At 37.9% G+C, this 25168-nt stretch overlaps 1 protein-coding gene across 10 annotated transcripts in view; it reads right to left on the reverse strand.

Annotated features, from left to right (window-relative positions):
* Nucleotides 1-25168, reverse strand: part of CACNB2 (calcium voltage-gated channel auxiliary subunit beta 2) — a 351543-nt gene that overhangs the window by 97848 nt on the left and 228527 nt on the right. The window contains exon 3 of one of the 10 annotated variants that reach the window (XM_070500814.1): nucleotides 10150-10256. The exons of the other annotated variants lie outside the window; for them this stretch is intronic. Coding sequence (XP_070356915.1) covers nucleotides 10150-10182 — 33 coding nt within the window. The 5' untranslated portion in view covers nucleotides 10183-10256. The remainder of the gene's footprint in view (nucleotides 1-10149; nucleotides 10257-25168) is intronic. 10 annotated transcript variants of the gene reach the window in all.

Consider the following 25168-nt stretch of genomic DNA (forward strand, 5'->3'; position numbering starts at 1 on the left):
ACAACTGCATTTCCAGTCTTCCTTACAGCTAGGTTGGGCCCAGGTGGAACGGAGTGGAACTGACACCTGCCATTTCCCGGTGTGGTAGTAAAATGTCTCCTGTGGTCCTCCATGTTCTTTCTCTTCTTCTGTAACAGAGGTTATGTTAAAGATGGCAGTATGCAAAATAGACAGAGTCTGTATCCCCATGCCACTGCTTGGAGGAGAGCCACTCAGTGGGCATTGGGTTGTGACATACATAAGAAATGACTCTTTACTGTGTTAGACCAATGAGACATCTAGGGTTGTTTGTTACAGCAGGTAGTATTACTTGCCCCATTACAAATGGTTACATAAAATTTTGTTACACACACTATTTAAATGTCCCATTATATAAATATATACTAATTTGGAAATAGTCCTTTTTCCAAACCCTTATTCAGATTTCACAAAACAACTTCCTCTGAACTTTTGACCTGTTTCATGAACATTAGTTAGAGACATGGAAGCATCTAAACCGCCTTCCAGAAGAAACTTCCATCCAAGTTGTTGGAAACAGTACTTTTTTGAATCCTCAAGTTTATCATAGCATCCAGTATTTACAATTGTGAGGTCACATTCCCAGAAATAAATGTTAAGTCTCTATTTAAATGTTTACGTCAAATTTATCAGATTACTTATATAAACACCTCAAAATAAGATGGATGGAGATCATTCAGGCCAACACATCTTTGGCAAAGAGTACACTGTTGTGCAAAACAAAATAATTGAGAATGTGCTTCCTGAACCAGGAGCGATTCTGTGATGGTTCAAATATAAGGTGACTCTTTTCTGAGGAATAATTTCTTGGGAAAAGGCCCATCTTATATTCAGGCATATGTGGTAATCTTTGGTAAATTTCTATTTCTGAACATTTATTTCTGCATATTCTCTTTCTAAGTGCATATGGAAAAAATAAACATGACTTATTTTTGTTCGGTTGTATAAGCTCATTTGGTTTTGGCATCTGCATGGAATGAGAACCTAGTAACATTTTGTATGTAAAAGAATGTCTGATTATTTTTTCAGGTGCTATTGTGTTGAAAAAATACCATAAATGCTTTGCAAGCAACAGTACTTCTGACTATAAAGCCATATATGTCAAGGGGAGTTAAGCCACAAATGTCTATGGTCTAAATAGACCTTTCAAAGACCAGTTTTTACCTCCAAGTCCTTTTCTGAGTTTTACTTACTGATGGAAGAATGTGGTGATGATTAATAGAAAGGAAATAGCATTATTTTGATTGGGTGATTAGCTTTATTTATTGTTGTTGGTCTCTGCCTTGTTCACTATGAATAAATTATTCCAGAAGGTTCAAATTTATATAGTTTCCTGCCAAAATTGTTGGTTTGGCAAAATATACTTGAAATGGCTTTGAACATTTTATTCAAATGTGAAATTAAACAGACGTTTCTAAACTTCTCCACCAAACAGGGGAAAACTTTTATTGGTAGACCAACCATTAATGAACACAAAACTGAAATTAATTCACTAGTTGTGTTTTACTTTTCTTTTATTGCACCTGGCATAACAATTTTCAAGGTAATATCTACTTAGGTATTAAGGTATTACTTAACTCATCTTTTTTTTTTTTTTTTTTAAAGATTTTATTTTTTCCTTTTTCTCCCCAAAGCCCCCCGGTACATAGTTGTATATTCTTTGTTGTGGGTCCTTCTAGTTGTGGCATGTGGGACGCTGCCTCAGCGTGGTTTGATGAGCAGTGTCATGTCCGCGCCCAAGATTTGAACCAACGAAACACTGGGCCGCCTGCAGCGGAGCGCGCGAACTTAACCGCTGGCCACGGGGCCAGCCCCTATTTAACTCATCTTTTAAAACAGTCTTCACAGAAGGTATGATATTTCTATTCTGAAATTCTCTCATTAACATTATCAATTCCCTAAAAATTATCTAAATATATTCTCTATATTTTTTTAGTGCTTAAAAAGTTATCCTAGTCCCAAGGCCTGATCTTCTGAACAACTGCTAATGTTCTGGGCTCACTGATGCTATGGGTTGTCCAAATGGGACCAGAATTTGTCAAGTTCTAAGTAGACCTCAACAATTTTGATGTGTGTCTGCACATGTGCACATGCAGGGACAAAAACAAAGTTTCAGGATAGATAAATCTATTGAAAAATTTGTAGGAAAGTAGTCAAAGATCTCTTGGGTGGCCTAGCAGCTAGGTTTGTGCACTCTGCTTTGGGGGCCTAGGGATCAGCAATTAGGATCCCGGGAATGGACCTAAGTACTGCTCATCAAGCCATGCTGTGGCGGCATCCCACACAGCAGAAATAGAATAACCTACAACTAAAATATACAACTATGTACTGGGGCTTTGGGGAGAAAAAAAAAAAAAGAGAGAGAAAGATAGGCAACAGATGTTAGCTCAGGGTCAGTCTTCCTCAGGGGGAAAAAAAAGATGTCTTCAGTTATTTCATAGCTTTATTTCTGTCAAAGACTGAGGCAAAAGGGCAATAATTGAGACGGGCTTATGGAAGTTTATGGAATAGAAAGGACCCTGCCTTATAGAAATTTTGCCCTTTACATGGATGCTATATTGTCAAATCAGGTTTTTTAATGAAATGTGTTGGATTATCTGTTGCTAAATCGGCACTATCCGCCCACTCTTCCACATATCAAGGGACAGGGATGCCTCGTAATTACATTTATAGAATTTCTGCTAGCAGGGAACCAGGTTGGATTCCCCCAGTGAGAGGCACTTGTGAGAGATATAGAAGGCAGGAGAGAAGCCATATTGCTCTAACACCAGCAGACAAGAGATTTTCCACTTCTGTTGGGCCAGCAGCTCTCAAAGCATGGTTCAGGAATCCCCTAGAAGTCCCTGAGACTCTTTTGGAGGTCCCCAATGTCAAAACTACCTTCATAATCACATTAAGACATTATTTTTCTTTTTATATACTCATTCTCTCATGATTATAAAGTAAAATTTTCCAGAAGCTACATGAACTGTGACTACTTTATGGCTCTGATGGCTAAGGGAATGCAGGCTTGTGTATTCTTGTATTTTAAATTTTGTTTTAATTTCTAACGCAACAAATATCAATAGATGTAACTTATATGAGTAAAAGCTCTTGGAGGTGTTCAATAATTTTTAAGAACATAAAGGGGTCATGTGACCAAATAATTTGAGAAATGCTGTTCTAGGCTACATCCTGAGAAGCATTCACCCAGTGCTTTGGGCAGATGTAATTATCAGTGGGGACTTCCTGCAATTCTGGCAACTTCATGATCCCCCAAAAGCTACAGGCAACCCTGAGAACTGGTAGTGTTCTCTGACTCTATTTTTTCAGTCCCTTTAGGTTTTGTAAGCTTCTAATTCCCTGTATTAAATTCCTTCCTCAATGAAATATTTAAAGTGGTTTTTGTTTTCTTGACCAAACCATGATAGAGTTGAACTGACGCTCAACACAAGATGCTACGGATTTGTTTTTAATAAATCTTTAAAATCATACCATGCAATACATCTCTTTTATCTCTTTCCCACCCACCCCACTTCTACCCACTATGACTTAGAAGAACCTATCTTCAAACCACTTTCGATTCAAGTGGATGGCCAGAGTGCTCAGTGTTCTGTGTTTTAAAACGGTTATTCTCCATAAAACATGCCACGTACCTTTCAGAGAAAGCTCAAAATTAACTGATAAAGCTTTACACACAACTCTACCACAGTTCTTGTTGAAATGGATATGAATACTGAAGACGTTTAGTTCTAACACAATAGTTGTATTCCAAGAAGTTCCACGCGATTGAAAAACAAACAACTGATTGAAGACAAGTGTTTTGATTGTGGAAAAAAGTTTGAGCCTAGGAAGTTTCAAATTTGCCATAACAAATTTATTGTTCCCTGTGGGTGTTTACATAATTCTAAAATTCTAACCAGAACTATCACTTGCAAACCCTTCATCTGATTCCATCTACCATTTGCACAAGAAAGGGCTCTTTGCTTATCAGTACCAGCCAGCATCAGCACAGACATATTCTTAGACATTCTTACCACTCTATGACCATCGTATGATAAACCCATGCAATTGGAACAAAGCTGTTGAATTGCAGAAGCAACAGTATTTTTCTTACAGCTTTCATCTTGATCATCCAACACTGCAACCCAAGAGGGGTCTGCAAAGTGCAGACCTTGATGCTCAACCCATCATCTGGTTTCCACTAAAACTGAGTTATGAGAAATGCTGGGATATAAAATAGCCTAAGTTTACAGCAGAAATTGATGATTTGGGTTTCTTATCGAGTTATATTAAACTGCTTGCTGTTCCTAAAACAAATCTCTCTGCTGCTCTTGGGAGCATGCTGGTTTCTCTGTATGAAATATCCTATCTTGGTCATCTTTGTATCTTCTGCAGCATTGGCACACTGCCTATGACACTAATAGGCTCTCAAATAAATAAATATGTATATATTTATATATTTTTTAAATTACTAGATAGCATTATATCTACAGTTTTATATTTTCTTTTTTTTTTAGAGGAAGACTAGCCCTGAGCTAACTGTTGCCAATCCTCCTCTTTTTGCTGAGGAAAACTGGCCACGAGCTAATATCTGTGCCCATCTTTCTCTACTTTATATGTGGGACACCCACCACAGCATGGCGTGCCAAGTGGTGCCATGTCCACACCCGGGATCCGAACCGGCGAACCCCAGGACACCAAAGCAGAATGTGTGCACTTAACCGCTGTGCCACCGGGCTGGCCCCTACAGTTTTATATTCTTAATAAGGTCAAAAAATAACAAGAATGGCAACATGTCGCCCAAAGGGAAGAGATGCTTGGGCAGTAACAAGAAGAGGTTGACGCAGGTCATCTATCTTTTATCTCAATGATGTTAAAACATTTATTTTGGCTGTATTCTCTGTGGCTTTTGAAATACAAAGCCAGTGAATTTCTTCCTCCTAGAGATCTTTGAAGTGTTATTTTTGAAAGTTTATTTTTATATTTCCGTTTTCACCAGTTGTATTGAAGTATAAGTGGCATACAATTACATACACACACACACAGAGTACAACTGAGTAAGTTTTTTTTTTTTTAAAGATGTTATTATTTCCTTTTTCTCCCCAAAGCCCCCCCGTACATAGTTGTATATTCTTCGTTGTGGGTTCTTCTAGCTGTGGCATGTGGGACGCTGCCTCAGCGTGGTCTGATGAGCAGTGCCATGTCCGCGCCCAGGATTCGAACCAACGAAACACTGGGCCGCCTGCAGCGGAGCGCGCGAACTTAACCACTCGGCCACAGGGCCAGCCCCCAACTGAGTAAGTTTTAACTTAAGTAACTCACTTATGTAACCACCACAACCAAGATAATGAACATATCAGGATATCAGAAGAGGCAAGAAGGAAGGATGACGAAGGAGCGGGGGGAAGCTTTTGGAGGTGACAAATATGTTCAGTGCCATATTTAAAATTTTAAAATCTTAATTCAAATAGAATATACGTGGTATTTTTCTTCAGACTTGGGCTAGTTTCAGCCTCAAGAGAAAATCTTAGTGAGTAGCTTGACATTTTGGATTATTAAAAAGAGTTTTCAGTATTTTCACAAGGCTTGCCATCACATCTCTATTTCTCAAGTTAATCTGTTCTTCCTTAGAAAGATAAATGTTAGTCTTGTGACAGATACATGTCCATAGCAAGGAGAGACTTTGGGGTCAACAAAAATATCCATGGGGCTTACCCATTTTCTTTCCTGACTTTTATCAAATGAGTGGATGGTAGTTTTTCCTCAGTTAATTTTCTTGCTTTTTTGCCTTTTCAAGGAATAAAATATTGTTATTTATATTTAAAGCTTTTAAACAAAGTGAATAAACATGGTCAGCTCTTCATTTTTCCTGTCATGGATTATCAGAAGTAAAGTCTACAGTTAGGGTGACATTTTTACTAATGCCACTAAAGCACATTCTTGATTAAAATAGAATATATTTGCTCCTATGAGCAATAACCACAGTAAAGGGCAAAATAGGTTTTTTAGGCAGTGTTGAGAAATTCATAAAAAGAGCTCAGGATGTACTTTAGGCATCAGGAGAAAAGCAGATTTATTCTATTCCCACAGCCAAATATGAATGGATGGAGAAGGTAAACAAACCGACATCTACTGTGCATTTGTTTGAAGTATTAGAAAATCTCAGAAAAGGAGACATCTAGATATAAATGCAAAAGCATCTGACCAAACCTAAACATAAATGATTAAGAGATTATCCATTTGTCCGACACATTAAAGGCAAATATATAAACGCTTTGCATGTGGATAAATAGGAATCCAGTACACATTTACTAACTACCCTTCTCCAAGCTCATTTGGACATCACAGTCATGTCTGCTCTTCCCAGTCATTTCTTTCTGGAAACACGTCTCAACAAACCAATCACAGGTCAGTACACTTCACATTACCCAGTCAGTCTCTTGTTGAGACCCTGAACTCCAATGAGATACTTTTAGAAGTTGACCAGCAACCCCTAAAAAAATAAAATCCCTTATAGATAACCTTACTTAAAGAGGATAAAAATAAATGCCTTCTCTTTCTTCCCCTCCCTCCATACACCACGGAAATACAGAATGTAAACACGCCGTGTCACTACGAAGTTCTAAGACAGTTCTGTGCCCTTAGTCAAACTCAGTCTCATCATTTCAGAGTAGCCTGGATGTCTGTTGACATTAGACCTATCCTACTTAGAAAAGTTTCTTTTTCCTTATTATTTTGGGTAATATGACCTTTTTAAACATCTTGATTTTCTATTTAAGTAGGTAAATAATTGTAAAATAAATAGAGGATTTAACCAAAATTCAGATGCAATGATGTAGTATAAAACCTTATATAATGTATCCTCCAATTTTGCCAATGAGGTGGACTTGACAGTTTGGACAACCATTCCACCAAAGGAAAGCTAACAATGCTAGATTAATGAATTTTTTAAAAACTTTTCAGAGATGCTGGTTGAGAATTGTCCAGGGTGGGTGAAATATTCAAATCTTCGATTTAAGAGGCACAGTGCATTCCAATCAGGACAAAAAAAAAAAAAGAAAACAGAAATCTGCACGTTGACAGACAGTAGTGAAACTCAGGACAGAGAGATCTTAAAGTAGCTAGGAAACAAAAAGAGACAGTGTATACCAAGAATTAACAATTACACCGGGAATTGACTCCTGAATAGCCAAAAACCCAAAGATGGTAAATATCACCTTCCAAGTGCTAGGAAAAAATAACTATCAATCTAAAATTGTTTTCAAGCAAAACTATTTTTCATAAATGAGGTTTTTTTCCAGACATATAAAGAGATTTCCCCATCAAATATCTTCTCATAAAAGCACCTTATAAATGATAAGCTTCAAGAACAACAATGATATGAGAAGGAATCCTTGAAACCTGACAGAAATGGTGAACAGAGGCAGTAGTCATGAAATGGAGAAATCTAAACAAATGCAGATTTTTTAAAATAGTAATAATAATAATAATATCTAATATGTAGGATTAAAAAGCAGATAAAGCGAAATTATTGGCAAAAATACGTCGGGAAGGAGTTATCAGGCTTAAATGTTCTAGTCTTCATATTATCCAAAAGGAGGTTAAAGTGACTGGTTAACTTTAGATTAAGAACTCATGCTGAGGGGCTGGTCCTGTGGCCGAGTGGCTAGGTTCGCACGCTCCGCTGCAGGCAGCCCAGTGTTTTGTTGGTTCGAATCCTGGGCGTGGACATGGCACTGCTCATCAAGCCACGCTGAGGCAGCGTCCCACATGCCACAACTGGAAGGACCCACAACGAAGAGTATACAGCTATGTACTGGGGGGCTTTTGGGAGAAAAGGAAAAAAAGAAAATCTTAAAAGAGAAAAAAAAGAACTCATGCTGAAATTTCTAAATGCATGAAATGTCTAATTCATGCTGAAAGGCAGCCACTAAAAAAACCCAAAAAACGCAAAATGGAACTGTAACGTGTGACTTCCAAACTAGTACAGAGTAAAACCAGATTAAAAAAGGAGAAATTCAATCATTCCAAAAGAAAGAAATAGTGAGATGGGAGGCAAAATAGAAAAACTGGAACATGCTAAAAGTACAAAGTAAGATTGTAGTGCAAAATAAGTACGAATATGTGTAACCTCAATCAAAGTAAGATAAAATGCTACATTTTAAAAAGCCAAAAATTGTCATACTGAGTCAAAAAAATAAAATTGGGCTACGTCTTATTTAAAATAAACAAAGATAGAATCAAAGGTCAGAGAAAGGACAACAGTAAGATAATCTGCATACATTTGGGAACCAGCACGTTTGTCAACAATCCGCAGCTCAAATAAATCAAAGTGAAAATACCTAGAACTGAACAATAATGAAATACTACATATCAACATCTGTGGGATACAGAAAACATGGTTCTTAAATAGAAATGTAAAAAGTATACAAGATTGAGAGAGGAGAGCATGAGAAATAATGAGATCAGTACCTGACTGGAACAAAAAATAAAAAAGGAATTAGAAGGAAACAAACAAAGAGAGGAGAAATTCATGAAATAGAAAATAGAGAAAATCATGAACTAAATTTTATTCTTTGGAAATATTAAGCAAATAGATAAGTATCCATGAGACTGATCAAGTGAAAAATTGAGAGAAAGGGGCCAGTGGCATGGTGGTTAAGTTCTCAGGCTCCACTTTGGTGACCCAGGGTTCGCAGGTTCAGATCCTGGGCGTGGGCCTAGCACCACTTGTCAAGCTATGTTGTGGCAACAGCCTACATAAAATTGAGGAAGACTGGCACAGATGTTAGCTCAGCGACAATCTTCCTTACAAGAAAAAACAAAAAATTGAGAGAAGGAAAAAGATGTAACTATAGACAATACAGAGATTAAGTAAGATAATGAGAATATTATGAATAAATTTATGACTAAAAAATCTGAAAATATAGTTGAAATGGAAAAAGCAGTAGAAAGCTATAACACCCAAAATGATGTTAGGAGAGTGAAAACCCTAAGGAGTTCTATAATAATCAAAGAATTTGAATCAATAGTTTAAAAATCTTCCTATGAGAAAACAAAACCAGGTATGTGTAGGAATTTCCCCAGGAAGTTCTAGAAAATATTCAAAGAATAAGTAATCAGAACATAACAGACATTCTTCCAGGGAAGAGAAATCAAAACAACTGACCAAAAAAACCAATTTCATGGGGCTCGCCTGGTGGCATCATGATTAGGTTTTTTTCGTTTGTTTGTTTGTTTGTTTTAAAAATTGGCACCTGGGCTAACAACTGTTGCCAATCTTCCCTTTTTTTTTTTTTTCCTTCTGCTTTATCTCCTCAAACCCCCCCTGTACACAGTTGTATATCTTAGTTGCAGGTCCTTCTAGTTGTGGGATGTGGGATGCCGCTTCAACATGGCCTGACGAGTGGTGCCATGTCCGCGCCCAGGATCCGAACCCTGGGCCGCTGCAGTGGAGCGCACAAACTTAACCACTCGGCCACGGAGCTGGCCCCCATGGTTAGGTTTATGAGCTCTGCTTCTGTGGCCTGGGGTTCACCAGTTTGGATCCCTGGCAAAGACCTGTGCACCACTTATCAAGCCAGGCTCCGACAGGTATCTCACATATAAAACAGAGGAAGACAGGCACAAATGTTAGCTCAGGGCCAATCTTCTTCAGCAAAAAGAGGAGGATTGGCAGTGGATGTTAGCTCAGAGCTAATCTTCCTCAAAAACAAAAAACAAAATCAATTTCTTGAGAGTAGCAAACTTCGATTTTAAACCACGTGAGGACAGTGCAAAATAGGGAAATTAAAGGCCAGTTCCCCTCCTGACCAAACATACACCACCTCCCCCCAAAATCTTCAAAAGTCAAATCCAGCAACATATTAAAAAAGATAGAACATTGTGAAAATGTTGTTTATTCAAGTATGCAAAGTCTGTTTCATGTAGAAAACCTATTAATACAATTTACCACAACAAGAAATTAAAGAAAAAATCATACAATCATCTTAAATGATGCAAAAAGGGGCATTTGATGAAATTCAATATAAATACTTTTTTTTAAAAACCTGACAAAATAGAAATAAATGAAAACTTCCTTAATATAGTAAAGTGTATCTATAGAAAACTCACATCGAAAAACAAATAGCATTCTCTTTAGAAACTCACAAAGACCAGGACGCCCGCTGTAACCATGTACATCCCAGTACATCCAGCACTGCCATGGAGGGTCCAGGTAGTGAGTAAGATGAGGACAAATTGAAAAGTTCAAAGGACTGGAGAGGAAGAAATAGAACTTTAATTACTCACATGATGTGATTGCCTACCTAGGCTTGATAGAAAATCCAAGAATCTATGGAAAATATATTAGCATTTAATAAGCATCCCAGAAGACTGATGAATATAAAGATTTTCATACAAAATCAACTGTATTTCCATACATCAGCAAACAGAAACTATAACAAGAGAGAGAAACTGAGACAGAGGAACCGCAATAGCAACTAAAAAAATAAGATATCTAGGAAACAAATCTAAAAAGTATAAGCATGACCCTCATGGAAAAAAATTACAAAGCATTCAAGGAGCGAATTAATGGAGAGAGATTTCACATTCCCGGATAAAATAACTCAATATTATAACAAAGGCTTTTTCCCCTAAGTTGATCAACGGACTTAAAGGCACTCCCAAATCTCAGCTGGGTATGTTTGTGCTTTCTTGCTTTCTTGCTTTCTTTCTTTCTTTTTTTTGTTGAACTTCATACATGTTATCCAAAATTTCCATGGAAGAGAAAGGTCCAAGAATAGCCAATGCTGTCCCGAAGAATACAGGGGTTGACACGTCCAATGTTTATTTTTAAACTGTAGTAATTAATTAGTATGGCATTGACACAGGAAAAGGGGCCTAGAAACAGACCTGGTCATATGCAGAAAATTGATTTGTGAGTGAGCAGGCATTTCAGACCAGTGGGGAGAGAATAAGCTATTCAATAAATAGCTCTGGAACAAATAGAAGTCTAAAATGAAATTACATCTCTATCTTACTCCATACACGAAAATCAATTCCAGAGAGATTAAGAAATCAAATGTGAAAGACAAAATTTTTAAACTATTAGAAATAAAGATAGAAGAATTCTTTATGAGCTCAGGGTAGAGAAGGATTTCTTAAGCAAGATCCCAAAAGCACAAACAATCAGAAAGGATGGATAAATCTTACTTGATTAAAAGTAAGAATAGTACCGAAATGTGGAAAGAGCAGCTACAAATCAAAACCTTTTAGTAACACAAATAACCAACAAAATAACTGGATACAGAGTATATGAAGTACTCCTATAAATTAACAGAAAAAACCAACTTGATTGAAAATTAGTCCAAAGCCAGGCATGGCCCTTTCATAGGAGAAGAAAACAAAGGTCAATAAATGTATGAAAACTGTTCAGTTTCCTTAGTAATCATGGAAATACAAATACCACTACAATGAGATTTTAAATCTTGCATCCACTAGATTGGAAAAAATATTAAATCTAACAACATTAAATGTTATACAGAATGTAGGACAAAAGGAACTCTCTTACCACAATGCTATGAGTGTAAATTAAGACAACCACTTTAAAAATCAACTGCCATTGTCTACTAAAGGCAAAAACACATATATCTTATGACCCAACAATTCCACTGCTACTTATGCATATCCTAGAGAAATTCTTTCGCACATGTATCAGAGAGAAGTCCAAAAGTTGCCACGGCAGGACTGTTTGTGGTAATTCAAATGTCCATTGACAGGAGACCCCATCCATTGTTGCAAGTCCTATTCTGGAGTACCATATATTGGCAAAAGTGAATAAATGACTGTGACAAAAATTGACATGGATGGACTTTACAAATGTAATGTTGAGCAAAATGCAAGACACAAAAAAAACCAACTCAGTAGGATGCCATTTAATAATGGTTCCAAAATACAAAAATGGAGCAATATGTTGTACGGAATAGAAACATAAGTAGTAAGGCAAAAAAAAAACTGAAAAGGAAGAGATTTGCAAATCCAAAATTCAGCAGAACGACAATCTCCAATAGGGAGGGATGGCATTAGGAAGGAAAACACGGGAGCCCTCAACACTATCAGCAATGCTCTCTATCTTTAATCAGGGCTGTGGCTACATAGGTTTTCAACTTACTGTTATATATACTCTTTCATATATATTACCTAATTTATTGGAAAGTATAATTGAGAAGTTGATATCCTATTTTTTAATAAACTTGTATCATGTGATAATATAGGGATAGTCAACACCTGTGGGAAAATGTAACTATTACATATCAGTTTCAGTGATAGGATATTTACCATTACATGAGAGACAAACTCTTTCCAATGACGATGAAGTCATATAATCGCAGTTTTTTTCTTCAGCTACATTCGCATGTTACAAAAGCACACCGAAGGATCTGACAGCCTGCACACGGGAGAACACTGCCATTTTTGTCTTATGTTTGAGTGCTTTATATGACTCTCTCTCCTCTTCACTAATTATTCCAAAAAGGACAATAACCAAACTGCAAAAAGACCAAGAATTCTGGACATCTGTTCACGGGATGCACATAATGTGGATTTTCATGTCTACATGGACCTCAATTTATCTGGAAGATACCCAATTTACAGTCTTACTTTTATATAACAGGACAGCTCTTCAGAATCTGGGTTGGAAAGGACGCTTGCCTGTGCCAGGGAACAGAAAGCCTTGACAGCTGCTAGTCAGGAATCTGGCTTTGTAGGGGGCCCATATCTCCTGCAGACCATCAACCACACCGGCTCAGATGTGCTTCCTACCATGTCTTCCTTCGCCTCCTGCCTTGTGCGATGACAGCGTGGGGGAGGGGAACGTTTACTCTACTGAACAGTTTTCTGAAAAGATCTCTTCGTGTTATCTCCACCAAAACCTATTCCATATTATTTTTCATTAAAAACGCACTAAAGTAACCAAAAGTCATTCTACATATCACTCACTATACTAAACGGACGGAGATACAAATGAACTATCCATCCTGAATCCCCCGTCTAAGGCCACATGCTGTTGTGGAGAAAAGACATAACCTGATAAAAAAGTTGTAAGACACACATGGCAAAATGTGTTTATATCCAAAGGTTTAGGGCTCCATTCACACACTCCCTATCACTCAGCAGATTGTGGGATTTATTCAATCCACAAATACAGAAGACCTAAACTGTGCCAACAGGACAAGTCTTAGTCCAAGGTGCTCCCAGTTCACACACTTGCGGAGAGAAACTCATAACCCAATATGGTATGATGAGGGGCTGTAAGAAGCATGAGTGGGTCATTTAAGGACAGGAGGTGACAAGCCGGGAGAGAGGGAGGGTTGGTGGGACAGAGCGATGGACCATGCCAGACCAGAGGTACACAGCTGCTGAATGACAGGGAAGCTTTTAACCGAATCCTACGAATCCTAAACCTTTGGGTGGGAAAAAGACTAGAACACTGAATATTTCATTTATTTTTCCAGGAAGCCAGAGAGCTGGCAGGATGTTTCTATCCAATCCAGGGAAAAAGGACAATTAGGCACCAGATAGCCTTCATGTTCTGTAACCTGCATGCAGGATCCCCTCCATACAGCTAGTCAGTGTCCTGGTTATCCAAATCAGATACACAACCTAAGCAAGAATAAACAGGAGTAAATATGTAGATTATATCTAATGGGAGTTACAACACCAAGCAACTCCAAAACTCACAGACTAGTAAACCAACGCAGACATGCGGCCAGGCCAAACCACAGAAAGATTTGCTCCCACTATCTGCTCAACTTGAAAAGATCTTTCAGTTTTGTTCACTTTCATACAAGCCATTGAAAAATCTGAAAACAAAACCAAACATTGAAATGGGTAATCATTGACAACTGTTAAAACTAGAACGGCTATAGAGCACATGAAAGTATTTAGAACATTGTATATTTGCCCAACCTTCCACACTAGACTAAACACCATAGCTAAAATGAGAACTCCAAGAAGAATTTATGTGGTAATCTCCTCGAGTATCTGAGAGCAAAGAAAAACACTCCATAGACTTAGGGCGCTGTCCCACAGTTCCTCAGGCACCAGCCATTCTAACTGGAAGGGGTCCGGGATGCTGAACAAAGGTTCTTGTACTTTGGATAAACCCTTAGCGCACACGGATTTGTTTCAGGGGTTTGTGAAGACCCTGGAAATATAAGCCAAGCTGTGTGGATGTAAGCTGACCATTTCTCTGGATTTCATCATATATTCAAAGGTATTTATGGTCCAGAAAAGATGAAGACCCACTGCTAAAAAAAAAAAAAAAAAATCCTTAAGGAAAGGATTCCATATTGGTGATGTTACAATGAACATTTTTCAGCCAAGGGAACAGCATATCTGTTTCAGGGCAATATAAAAAATTATTCCAAGAGCTAAGATTATAAAGGTACCCTATCTTTCTAACTCGAATTGATAGTTTTTCTTGGGATACAGTTAACAAGAGTTGACTGAGCTTTACTAATATCAAAACATTTTACATACATATGAATTTTTAGGGAAAAAAATTCTTCAAACTCCTTTCTTATAAAGATACTACATTCTACCAAATTCTTGTTTTTTTATTTTAACAGGACAATTAGCAAAAGTTTAAGACAAGAAACAAATGGTTCATGTTTTATAAAACTAAGATGTTTAGGAGGAATTTAAAGTATCATTTTGAGGTATAAACATGATTGTGTTTTAAAATTAAAAATCCTTCTCAGTTTGTCTTGTATTTTCTGGAACCCAAATCCCTTTGGACAGGGTGAAACTCAAATGAATGTCAAACTAAATTCTATACTGAAGATGTTTTTATGAGTATAGGTGAAACTTTGATTAGCAGACATGCTCAAAGTACATGCCTTGGTTTAGTGCTGGAGTGTACATTTATTAATATGGTAAGCTTAAATAAGCAACTAAGGTTGGGATATATTCCTTTAGATGACTTTTCATCACTTAGATAAGAGGATGCTGACTCAATTGCCACCTCTGAAAAGCCAACTCAGAGGCAGACCATGTAGTCAAATAGACATGAAACATAGGGCAGGCAGTTCATCAACCTTAATACACACACAGTCCTTGGTAGCTGTGGGACCCGGGCCTCAGTGTGCTCAACTTCTCTCTCTCATTTCAAAGTGGAGTTGAAAAAGAGGGTAATGTACATGGCTATACAGTTACTATTTAAATGTCCTCTTAGACTGAGCTCCTGGAGATCAGCGACCAAGGCTTAATCATTTTACCTCCTCTAGCATCACACACACCACAAGGCTGGTGAACAAATGCAAGCGTGTTGAATGAAGAATGCATTAATTTAGCTTGTGGAGATTTTCATCTATTCAAAGGATTTCTATATTCCACTGTGTGTATCTGTTACATGATCTGTTCTACGCTTCAGACTACTTAAACTCACAGAATTAAGCAAGCAGTGTATGCCAAAGATTTGATTAATTCTGGGTGAATGTGTGTGCCATTGAGTTGACTTTGAGTAAACAAACTTGTAACTTGACTTTCGTGAGGAAGGAATATACGTTGACTCAAATGTAAGGTTACAATTGGTCCAATCAACATTTCATGGAAGGACGACTACAGTTCCTCTAGGATGACAAAAGGAAGAGTTAAGCTGCTTAAAATCCAGGGAATGGAACTAGAAAGCTAAAAGACTAAAGACTTGACTGACTGCCTACATTTTTGCCGAGCTCCTGCCAAACACATTTCTGGCCCAATCTTGGAAGGATAAGGTGAGCATGGTATCAGCCTCAAGAACGGACTTTTTTTTTTTTTTTTTTTTTTTTACAGCAATGGATGTTAATCCTGCAAACATTAGTAGAAGGAACTATTAGGAAGAAATCACTAGACCATAAACAACTTTGACAGCTAATTGCGCGACTCATCTTCCTCAAGACAGAATTTAGTTAAAATAAAACAACACTTTTTTAAGCCACATAAATTCTTTAAAACTGTCACTAAAGTGGTTTCCTAGTCTTTCTTTACAACATGTTCTCATCTCTCTCTAGTCAATTATAACACCTAACTTTACATTTTTGGCTGCTATAATTTTTAGACTGTTCCTTTCATCTTTTTTTTCCTCAGGAACAGACAACACTTATAAAATCTCCTTTCAAATAGTTTCTTTGTGATTTCAATCTTCTCTCTCTTGCCCTACTTAAACTCTTTCTTCAGCTTTATTCATATAACCTTCTTCCTACGTATTTGATTTTTTTTCCCCATTTATCTATAAGAAGATCCTTTTCAAATATTTTCAGGTGCATTCCACTTGTATCTCCATTTAACCAAGAATACAGTACATAATACATCCTAAAAGCCTGTCCTTTAACAACCTTTTAGATTCAAGAAATTTTAGCTCAAGATTTTTGTTTAAATAATGCAAAAATGTACTCATTCCAAATGAATGGCATAAGGACCACAAACTAAATTTAAAATGTGGAGGAAAAAGGTGAATATTTTGCTTGTGAACTCTGGTTGTGTTATCTAGACTCAGCAGCAGAAAAATGAGCAGAGTTTGTGTTTCTACTTTTAAAATTGTTTTAATGGTTGCCTTGGTTTTTTCTTTTCTATTTTTTTTTGCTTTTGTTGTTAAATAAAAAAGAAATGTTTTATTCCTTTAATTCCTCCAGAGCATGAAATAAAGAGCTAACATGAGTGCATCTCAGTTTACATTTTTCTAAGAGGGGCTCAGAGATTAGGTGAAAAAACATAAGAACAGAATCCTACCAGACAGAAGCCTGGGTCCTTGTGCTAATTCTTCACTTAAGAACTCAATGACCTTGGGCAAGACCCTTCAATATCCACCATCAATTTCCTCATCCATGAAATGGGGTAACTATACCTGCCCTCCCTTTCTCATTGAGAAGCTGCAAGCACCACGCACAGTAATACGACGGGAAGTTAAACAGAGACACCGTACAAACTAAGTTATCATTGCTACTTGCTGATGGTACCACCTAACAGGAGGATTAAAAACAAAAATCCAAGATATATCCAAAAAAAACCCCAAAAATGTCCATTGACAGACGAACGGATAAAGAAAATACAGTACCTCTATACAATGGAATATTACTCAGCCTTTAAAGAAGAAGGAAATTCTGTTAGAGGCTGCAACACGGATGAACCTTGAGGGCATTCTGCTGAGTAAGATAAACCAGTTACAAAAGGACAAACACTGTGTGATTCCATTTACAGGAGGTACCTAGAGCAGTCAGAGTCATAGAAACAGAAAGTAGAATGGCAGTTGCCAGGGGCTGGGGGAGGGAGAAATGGAGAGTTGTCGTTCACTAGGTATAGAGTTTCAGTTTTGCAAGATGGCAAAGTTTTAGAGACCTGTTACACAACAATGTGGACGGAGTTAATATCACTGAGCTGTACACGTCAAAATAATTGAGGATAAAATATAATACTTTAGTGTGGTTAGTTAAAGATAAATTAAGCGGGAGTTAAACAAAATTAAGCCAAAATAACAGCCTTTGTTGGACCCCTCCATTACCAACCCATCTTGCTAACCTTAGAAATGCACATCGCTGGTCAGCAAAGGCTCTGTCCTCAAAGAAACACTCACATAACAGTGGGGGCACCTAGAGTCCCAAGTGTCCGCCCTCCCGTCTTCCAGCCACCCCCACCGCCACCCCACCCAGCACTTTTGAAGTCCACCCGCACACCATTTTTACAGCATTTGGGTCACACTATGCTAATTTAACACTTACCACATTACTCTCAGTCAGTGACACACAACTCTGGCGTCATCATTAGACTATGAGCTTCTTGAGGGAGAAGCCATATCTAACACATCTTTGATTTCCCTTCTTCTAGTTCCTAGCTCAATAGCACAATACTACTCATCAAATGTTTGCTAATTGAATAAATTCTACTCTTTCACAGTTTTCAACATCTTTCCATTAGCTGTTGGTGGGGCAAAAAGTCAAGAGCAAAGAGAGGTTGACTATTTTACGTTCCATGTAAAGGCCTTTGTGTTGTTCCCCCTTCATATTGGAGAGAAAAAGTAGAGGAACAATCATGTATTTATAGCTGTGTTTATAATAATACGAAGATACTCAGTTACAGCTCTCTAAGAAAAAAATAAAAAGGCTTGAGCTGAAGGTTTATAATAATCCTTTCCCAATCCATTTATGGTTTTGAAATAGCCAGAAGTCTGTATTATGTTAACAGTCCTTATAAGGGTTCTTACTTAAGAGTGCAGTTTGAAATGTGAGCAAACCTTAGCCCTCTAGAACGTCCATTAATAAAACCCATAAATCTGTAAGAGAGCACTGAATTAGAGTATCAGCTTCTCTTTAAAACATGTAACTCTTACCCATAAGAAAGGTAAACTTTACTTGTAGGAGGATTGCCAAGAGAAATATAACCATAAAGAAGTAGGTTACAATATGTAATTTATTCCTAAAATACTCAGGTGTTACTGAGAAGACAGCATGTGAGAAGATCAAGAGAGTGCATTAACTTGCTCTTGATAACTGAGGCAGGAATCTATACCAGTGAGATTAAGAAGTGTGGAGCACTCCTTTCCTCTCCAGGAGCTCCAAGTCTAGTTCAGGAGGACACATGCCTTAGTCAAGGGGATGGATGGGCATGCAACCGACCCAACATGGTGAGCTGGGGGTCTGCAGCCACTGGACATTACAGATCTGCCATATAGCACTCACACCTAGTTATAAACAGATAACTCAAATATGATAGTGACCACATATAATAGTGTATGGTGACCATACACATTAAAGAGGAAATTAAAATAATGGTCTCATAACTTCTAATACAGACTCCCCATCAGACACTGAACTTGACGGCAGGAGCCGTGAGTTCCAGCTGTCTATGCCCATACCAGTCCCCTGACTGGGAAGCCTGTGCACAACATGTACCAGTCCATACAATTATCACTGGAACCATGACTGAGCTTCACACATAATTTATCAAAAGGTCAAGCAGACAGTTCACATAGAGATGCAATCCAAATCCAGATTTCCCTGAGTTGAGTAGTTGCAACAGAGATCACATGACCTGCACCACCTAACACATTTCCTATGTGACCCTTTACAGGAAAAACTTACTGACCCTTGGACTAAGGTTCAAGCTTGGGAGGATGAAGTTAACCTTGACAGATATAGGAAAATGAAGATAAGAGAGAGTTTGAAGGAAGAAATGGAGAGCTTGATTTTAAATGGGGGCAAAACTGATAGAGATGCTAACAATGGGGAGAGAGGTCAGGGGCAGAGGCACAGACTTAAAGTGATGCTGGAAGCCAGGAGAAGGATGAGATGGTAAAAGGAAAGATGGCGGTACTTTAAAACTCATTACGGAGGTGAAGCTCTATATTCAAAGAAAAGCTTACATGGAAGTCCCAATATATCAAATGAATGAAGAGAGAGCTGATTTAACTGAACCTGGGAGGAGTGCATGGAACACATCCTACTGGGCACCCCTTTGCCTCTGCAGCAGCTCCTGAGGAATGCAACAGTTTGAAAACCAAAGGCATGCCTAAAGCATAAAAAGCCAGAAGGTCAAGATCTGAGCATTTGGTTGGATGGACTTCCAAACTTCAGTGGAGGGAAGCAGCAGAAGAGATTGAAATGGAACAACCAGAGAGGTGGTAGAAATAGATTTGTGCTGTAACCAGCACCTGCAAGACAAAGTTGACCTAGCAGAGAAGAAAAACAAGACAAGGTTTACAGAGAGGTCAAGGGAACGCTTAATAAAAGGTCAATGAACTGGATTAGAAAGTCACTAGAGACCAACGATAGAGGCAGAAATGAGTTTCAAGGAAGTGGAGAAGACATGAAAGAAATGGAAACAGGAGGACAAAGCTTGGTGTGATTAAGGTTGGCAGTAACAGGAAGGGCAAGATGAGATGGGAGGAAAGACAAGGTTGCTTATCTTAAAAGGTATGGAGACATTTCTTCTTTGAAAGAGGAAAGAGAGAAAAAAGATGGGTGTGGCAGATTGTTTGCAGAAAATGGCTGCAACGATTCCAGGGCCGGAATCCATGCCCTTGGTAGTCCCCTTCCACACTGACTGCCGGCTTGCCTCGGTCAATAGGACATCAGCAAACATGACACGAGAAGAGACTTGAATATCACCCACTGAGGCTTGTTCTCTCTTGTGCTGGTAACCCCGAGACCAGCATGAGAATGAGCCAACCAGCTTGCTAGAAGATGACAGACCACCCAGAGGAGAATGAGACACCCAATTTGACAGCTGCTGACCAGCAGACACATACAAGGGGCCATCCCAGATCACCTGGTCACCAGTTTGCCCTCCAGTTGGCCAGTGATGCACGGAGGAAGACCGTGACCTAAGTAAAAATGGTGGTGACTTCAAGCCACTAAACTGAGAGCTGTTGGTTCCGTAGCAAAAGGTAACTGAGATGAATAAGGATTTTTCTGATGTAAAAGACAGTATAGGAATCAATGCTGTATATACCGCACGACCATAATTACTCAAAGGTATTTCAAAATGCTCTAAAGACACAAAGCTTTGTTTTTCCCTTTTATATCTTTCCAACTGTCTAAAATGAGCAGTAATCACGCAGCGCAGGCAATAAATCATGCACGCAATAAATTGTTCTTATTACTATTATTGTCAGCTATCATTGAGTTGAGTGGGAGAGTTACAGCACCAGTGTATATGACTGTGCCTACCCAGTCATATTTACGAGGTGACGTGCAAGTCTAACCCAGATCCAGGGGGCTTTCACACACTTCTTATTTCTTACAGTTAGGAAAAAAATGCAATCTAAGCTAATGTGTATTTGAACAATAAACTACTCCATGCCGCTGGAAATTAGAAATATTTAGCCAGCTTTCTAGCTCCATTTGGAAGGTAACTGCTATGAGCAAAAGAGATAAGACAAGTTTTCAATGCAAAAAATTAAAAGACGACATTGAAATCAATGTCGGGAAAATAATGTTAGCTTAAATAAGATTTTCCTAAGAATGTCTGCCACCCTTCATGTTTTCTATGATGAGATCTCCCTGCTGGATGTTGTCTTTTACCAGTTAAAGGCAATTTTTCCCTAAGAGCAGCCGTCTATAGTTTAATACCTGCCACATGCTGTTCGGATTCTTTCCAATAGTCTATCTTGTGGGTTTAAGAAAGTATGAAATATAGGCATATATGTACACTTCTTTCCTACCTCCCATGTAATTTTCTCAATAAGACACATCTTTTTAAAACATGTTTAACATTTTTGGAAATAAAAAATTCATCTTTGGGTTGAACACATACATAAACACATTCATGTTTCTTTCTCGTGCAAAGGCGAGTTAGGGGAATATTTCCAGTTGGGTAGGATTCTCCCAATGTTTAAGCCATTTATGGACTAAGACCATAAGAGAAACATTTTTCTCTTTTATAGTATGTTCAGTGCTAGATATGAGGAATAAAACACGGTCAACTGAACATATGCTTCCGCCTGAAAATATATTTTTTTGGAAAAAGTATAAACCCACAGACATAAAGAACAGGAAATGAGATGGGAGTAGACAAAAAATGCAGAATATAGAAACAGTAGACAGTGGCAATTGACAGAGTAGAAAGAGTGAGAATATAAAGTACCAGGAGACTGGGGGCTCCTCTCTGGGGACACAAGCTAGACATAAAGACATCTCCCTACCAATTAATTACTCTAAAAAGACCAGCAGTCAAGAGGCATTGCCATTGTACTCAGAGCTTCCAGTAAGCTGTACAATGTCTCACTCTGAATTATGAATGGACCACCAAATATCAAACCTTTGAAGAAAATCTCCAGTATATAAAAACAAAATCAAATAAAAATTAAGCTTAAAAAAGTGACAGTACAGAAAGTTTAAAAAATTAGTATCTTAAGAGATACAGGAGAAAACATTACAGCCATGGAATAAAAACAAGATGCTACGAAAGGGGAGAGGAGAAGAAAGCTCTTAGAAACCAGAAATTTTCAAAAATAAAAATTTCAATAGATGGCTTAGAAGATAAGTAGAGAAAAACTCAGTAGAAGACAGAGGGATAGAAGAGAAAAAAATGAGTAGAGAAGAAAGCTCTAATTAAACATCTGACAAACTAGAGAAGCAGAAAAAGAGAAAAACGCAGGAGAAAAAATTATCACACACACAAAAAATAAGACACTTTGCAGAACTAAAGTGATTGGCCCCTCACAATGAACATTCATATGAGACACCAGGCACAATAAATCATAAGACCCACAAGAAGGCAAAACTTCAAAATACCAAAGGAAGAACAGTTCTCAACATATTAGAGAAAATTAAAAAAACAAAAAATCACACCAAAAGACAGAATGACATCGGCAATCATAACAGCAGTGCTGGAAGCTAGAAGACAACAAAATAATGTCTTGAAATTTCTGAAGGAGAAAATGTTTTTCATATATGAATACTATACCCAGTCAAACTATTAATTAAATGTGAGGCTAGGATAAAGAAATTTTCTAGTTGGCAAGATCTCAAAAAATTGACCTTTCTCTGGAAGGTTCCATGTTTTTTTGCAGCCAAGCCTTTCTTCATATTGGCCTTTACTGACATTACTTACTAAGTCTAGGAAGCATTTCCTTCTTCTCCACTCCCCACTCCCTACTTTCTCAGCTAAACTCCATCTGTCCATCCTGTAAGGTCTAGTTTTAAATCACCACCTCCTCCAAGAAGGATTTTCTGTTTCTGCCAACAGGGTGCAGTCCTTTCCTCTGATGCTCACAGACTTCTCTACTCCCCCTAAGGTACTTCCATTCTACTTCTTATTAGCATGACTTAAGGCCAAGACTTTTCTCCCTAAACAAACAGTAGCTTCCTGCAGCCAAAAGATCTGCCTGTTTCTTCTCTGTGGTTTGGCTTTGAAATCCCTCTGCTCACCAACTGTGCCTAATACAATTTCTTTAATCCAGTAGACATCCACTAATGAAGGAACAATCGACTTAAAATTTAATGTTAATCCATTCTGCTAAGAATATCGCATTGAATCTGTTTCATACCTGCTCCAATCCCTTCCACATCCAGATTTCCCAACTCAGAGTCTCTGCATGTAGAGAAGAGATCATTTTTGGGGAGTGAGGGGGAAAAGAAGAGAGTTATTGTCTCAATTAAAAAAAGATGATCATGGGGCTGGCCCGATGGTGTAGTGGTTAAGTTTGCACGCTCTGCTTCAGTGGCCCAGGTCTCACAGGTTCGGATCCTGGGCCGGGACCTATAAACTGGTCACCAAGCCATGCTCTGGGGGTGTCCCACATACAAAATAGAGGAAGATTGGCAGGGATGTGAACTCAGAGGCAATCTTCCTCGAGTAAAAAGAGGAAGACTGGCAACAGACGTTGGCTCAGCCTCACCAAAAAATAAAAAAGATGATCCTATGACCCAGCAATTTCATTCTAGATATGTACATGTGAGAAATGAAAATATAAGTCCATGCAAAAAAACCTGTACATGAATGTTCATAACAGCATTATTCACAATAGCTAAAAGGAGGAAACAACCCAGATGTCCACCAATGGATAAATGAATAAAATGTGATATATACATATAATGGCATATCATTCAGCAATGAAAAGGAATGAAGTACTGATACACACTATAGCAGTCATGAACATTGAAAATATTATATACATGAAAGTAGCCAGTCAGAACAGAGCCCCTAATGTATGATTCCATTTATAAGCAATGTCCAGAATAGACAAATCTATAGAGACAGAAAGTTGAACAGGGGTTGCCTAGGGCTGAGGGGGTTGGGGAGAGTGGAGAGTGACTGCTAACTGAGAACATGAGATTTCTTTGGGGGACAATGAAAATGTTCTAAAATTGTAGTGATGGTTGTGCAACTCTGAATATACTAAAAACCATTGAATTATATACTTTAAATGAGTGAATTATATCTCAATAAAGCTGTATTTTAAAAAAGATCAATACGGGAATAACTTAAACTCCTACACCAGTTGTCTTTAAGGCAAAAATCAAAGAGCACCAGCTTAAATAAGGCAAGATTTGCAAAGTATGGCAAAACTGAACACGATCAGAACAGGCAACTGGGATCAGAAAAAAGCAAATTAAAAAACAAGGTCACGTCAGTTGATACTTACTTGGCTCAAAATTAATATATAATCTGTTCAATGTAGAGCTTACTAGTTTAAGAGAAGCCATACAAAGTGCTAGTGAAAAGTATTATGTTTTATTCGAAACACAGAGGGCCTGGTTACATAACCTTTTATAGGTCACTTATTTTCAAAAGGCAGTGTCTCTAGTCTCACTGCTCACCAATCACCTTATCCTTATTATTATTAAATTATTTCATAGATGTATTCTTAAGGCAATTAATGGATAATGTAGTTCGTATTTATAGAGGGCCAGAATCTGAAAGTACTGCCGAGCTTTATTCCAAGCATTTGCACAGACTTCCTGCACGTGATCTGAACATTGGAACCCGCTTATAAAGTCTTTCTGCTTGAGCAGATGCAATGATGGTTACAAAATAAATGTAGAAAACTTGTGATTCTTCCAAAATGGACGTGCGAAGGGTTTTAAACTATTAAATGATGAATTCACATGTTTTTAAACTTTAAGCCTTCATTTTCAAATAGGTCCCACAAAGCCATGATGGAGAGAACTAGATAAAAATAACCCAATGAATGAGCCATCTACAATCCCTCTTTTGCATTCCTTCTTCAAGAATTTTGGAATTAATAAACCAGACCTACCAAACCATGATTTTAACATAAAGCAAACTTAAATCCTAGTCCTTCTATCTTCTTTTCCAGCATATTCAAATTCTCACTTACCCCAGTGTAACTCATCTGGATACATCAAAGGTTTAAGATATTGACCTAATTTTAAAGCAGAAAAACCAGGGTAAATTAACTATTTTCATTAAACATGGTAAAGAGCCCTTCAGTTATTTCGCCTTTGTTTTAAACTCTCTTCATTTTCTTTCATCTTCTACATCATTTGTAACTTTTTAGGCTGTATGACAAGTAATACGAACCTGGTTTGATTTAGGATCAACATTTTGATCCACCCTGGGGTGAAAGATATTTAAAGATATTTAAAAGTTCTATGCAGCTGTGGCGCTTAACTCGGGACTTGCCGCACAGAGTCACGGGCAAAAATGTCCAGACAGATTAGTAAATGCTTTGAAAACCAAATCTACAAGG

The sequence above is a fragment of the Equus asinus genome, chromosome 29, assembly GCF_041296235.1.
Source record: "Equus asinus isolate D_3611 breed Donkey chromosome 29, EquAss-T2T_v2, whole genome shotgun sequence".
NCBI lineage: Eukaryota > Metazoa > Chordata > Mammalia > Perissodactyla > Equidae > Equus > Equus asinus.